The sequence below is a fragment of the Lepidothrix coronata genome, unplaced genomic scaffold (assembly GCF_001604755.1).
Source record: "Lepidothrix coronata isolate B3197 unplaced genomic scaffold, Lepidothrix_coronata-1.0 Scaffold187, whole genome shotgun sequence".
Taxonomy (NCBI): Eukaryota; Metazoa; Chordata; class Aves; order Passeriformes; family Pipridae; genus Lepidothrix; species Lepidothrix coronata.
The window spans coordinates 548,852-551,834 of record NW_016690367.1 but is presented as its reverse complement, the minus strand read 5'-3'; the positions used below and the strand labels follow the sequence as shown (position 1 = coordinate 551,834).

At 56.9% G+C, this 2,983-nt stretch overlaps 1 protein-coding gene across 1 annotated transcript in view; it reads left to right on the top strand.

Annotated features, from left to right (window-relative positions):
* The window catches only part of GPATCH3 (G-patch domain containing 3), a 5,319-nt gene extending 3,351 nt beyond the window's left edge, over positions 1-1,968 (top strand). The window contains exons 4-7 of the mRNA XM_017831136.1: positions 223-282; positions 555-676; positions 853-980; positions 1,587-1,968. Coding sequence (XP_017686625.1) covers positions 223-282; positions 555-676; positions 853-980; positions 1,587-1,806 — 530 coding nt within the window. The 3' untranslated portion in view covers positions 1,807-1,968. The remainder of the gene's footprint in view (positions 1-222; positions 283-554; positions 677-852; positions 981-1,586) is intronic.
* The last annotated feature ends 1,015 nt before the right edge of the window (positions 1,969-2,983 follow it).

Here is a 2,983-nt window from a genome sequence, read left to right as displayed (position 1 = left end):
GGTGTCCAAGGAATGACTGGACGTGGCACTCAGTGCTCTGGGCTGGGGGACAAGGTGGGGATTAGGCACAGGGTGGACCTGAAGATTTTGGAGGTCTTTTCCAACCTTAATGATTCTGTGATTCTTTCCCATTTTGTTAGAGAAAATAGGGAGCTGGACTACCAGCAAACAGCTCTTGTGTGTCAGACTTCACCAAATCTGCTGCTTTCCTTCTCTTGGCAGACTTTGACGAGCAGACAGCGGACGACTGGGACGTGGACATGAGCATCTACTATGACAAAGGTATCAGAGCTGAACCTCCCCCCCCCATCCTGAGGAGACCAGGGAGGCTGGGAAATTCTGACCCTGCAGAATCTGGAGAGCTCTTTGCCTCTCTCATCCTTTGAAAGCGTCCAAGACGTCAGTGAACTTGAAACAGTGTTTTTCTGGTCTGGCGGCGAGAGTTGCCAAAAAGAACAGGTTCTGCCTCCTCTGCCTGGTGCTCTGGGGGAAGTGACAGAGCTGTACAGCTTCCCTGAGCTGTGCTGCTCTGACTCTGGCTTCTTTCTCCCTAGATGGAGGTGATAAGGATGCTCGGGACTCGGTGCAGATGTGGCTGGAGCAGCGGCTCCGGGATGGGTTGGAGGAGGGGTCTGTGTCAGGGCAGCAGATTGGAACCTTCGAGAGATACACCAAGGTGAGCTCTGGACACCTGCTCAGGGGCAGGGCAGGAAGGGCTGGGGTGGTGATGGTGCCCAGAGGATGTGGATTAGGGGGAGGAGAGGCCTTGGATGTGGGGAAGGGGCAGAAAGCTCTGGGAAGATGAGGTTGGGCTTTGTCCAACAACTCTGTGATGTTTTCCCCTCCTCCCAGGGCTTTGGCAGGAAGGTGCTGGAGCAGCAGGGCTGGACGGAGGGGCTGGGCCTGGGGAGCAGCAACTCTGGGATGGCTGAAGCTCTGGATAACGAGGGTCAGAACCCCAGATGCAAGAGGGGGCTGGGGTAAGTACCCAAGTGCCAGCCTGTGCTCAGAGCTCTGCCTGGGCTCTCAGCACTCCCAGCTGAGTGGCTGGAGCAGAGTGGGAACCAGAACTGGAAGGCTGTCCCAGGAATCTGCCTTTCCCTGCACAGCTGGGGCTGCCACAGCTCTCCAGAGCTAAATACACTCCTCTTCCTGACAGTCCAGGGCTCCTTAGTGGAGACTCTGGAGTTAGAGCAGGACTGGAACCATGTGCAGGGTCCTGCAGCAGAGACACAGAGGAAGGACTGAGGGTCCCCACCCCTACCTGCCCTGTGGGGTTTCTGGAGGCTTTGTGGGGTGCTGTATTTGACCATGAGGGCTGGCTCTTGTTCTAGAGCAGCCAGGAATAGCACAGGAATCCATATTGGTCCACATCTTCCCTGCATCACTGGCACAGGTTGCCCAGAGAAGCTGTGGCTGCCCCATCCCTGGGAGAGTCCAAGGCCAGGTTGGAGCAACCTGGTCTAGTGGAAGATGTCCCTTCCAACCCAGACCATTCCCTGATTCCATGATCATGTGAAGGAAATGATCAGGGCTGCCTGGCTGCCTCACCAACCTCCAACCAAACCTTTCCTGCTTCCCTCCAGGTACCACGGGGAGAAGCTGCCAACCTTCCTCAAGGGGAAGAAGCCTCGGAGGGACAATCCCATCCTCATCTCCACCATCTATGACGACCCTGAGCCCCAGGACATGGGGGACCAGCTGCTCCGGCGCCAGCCCCCCACTGCCATGAAGTACAGGCAGGACATGGCCTTTGTCCGGGCGTCCCACCCTGCCCCGGGCAGCCTCAGGTCCCAGTCCCACTGAGCAGGGACTGCCACAGCCTTGGGATCTGCTCCCCAATCCAGGCTGGCTCCTGGTCTCGGGGGTGGAGCAGAGTGTTTATATTTTTTAATTTATTTTTAGAAAATTTTTTGTTTTATTTTAGAAAGATTTTGTAATAAAAATTGCCTCGGCAAGGGGTTTTTTCTTCCCTCCTAATTGAACCGTTCAGATGAGAGGAAATAGTGTTGTTTGTTCAGTGGGAATCGGGGGTTTGCGTTTCTGGGTGGCGGTTTAAAACTGGTATTAGTGCTGGGATCAAGCAAACCTGAGTGCTCAGTGAGCCTAAAAAGCCAGAACTCGTAGTCCAGGGCTGCCTGAGACCCGGGGAAGGACAAGTACAGGCAGGGCCGGCCGTGGCACCGTAACTGTCCTGCCAACAGCTCCCTGCTGGCCACAGCTCCGCGTTGCCTGGGCGTGGCGATCCCACACTCCCGGGAGAAACTCGCCGGGATGAAAGGCTTGTCCTGGCAGCCTCCAAGGAATTCTGTGGGAGGCGTTTCCCCCGTGGCCGGGCGGGTGTAGCGGGCGCTCCTTCCACGGCTTCCCAACCTGCTCTGCCCTGTTTTCCTGACACAGGCACTCTGGAGAGGGGAGAGCCTTTGGCACAGTGACCCAGGGCTGCAGGGTTAAGTGGGAATGGGTGAAGGCCAGGCCTCGTGTGCTTTCCTTAAGGATATTGCTGTGTCAGGGAGGAATTTCACCTTTACCTTCTGTTGTAGCCGGGTGAGGGTTGGCCTCTTCTCCCAGCACCTAGTGATAGGATGAGAGGACACAGTCTTATGCTGCACCAGGGGAGGTTTAGCTTGGACATTAAGAAGAATTTCCTTGCAGAAAGGGTGATTAGATCTTGGAATGGGCTGCTCAGGGAGCTGGTGGAGTCACCGTACCCTGGAGGTGTTCAAGGAAAGACTGGACGTGGCTCTTAGTGCCATGGTGAGGTTGGGTCACAGGTCTGACTCGATGATCCCAGAGGTCTTTTCCAACCGAGCTGATTCTGTGATTCTCTCGGGAAGAGAAAACCACGGGGGTGGGGTTTTGCCGGCGCCGGGACTCGAACCCGCTACCCCCAAACCCCGATTCGGGGTCCCGGCTTCGAGTCCGTCCGGCCGCCAGGGGGCGCTGTGGGGGCGGCGGCCGCTCCGCACCCGGAACGCGGCGC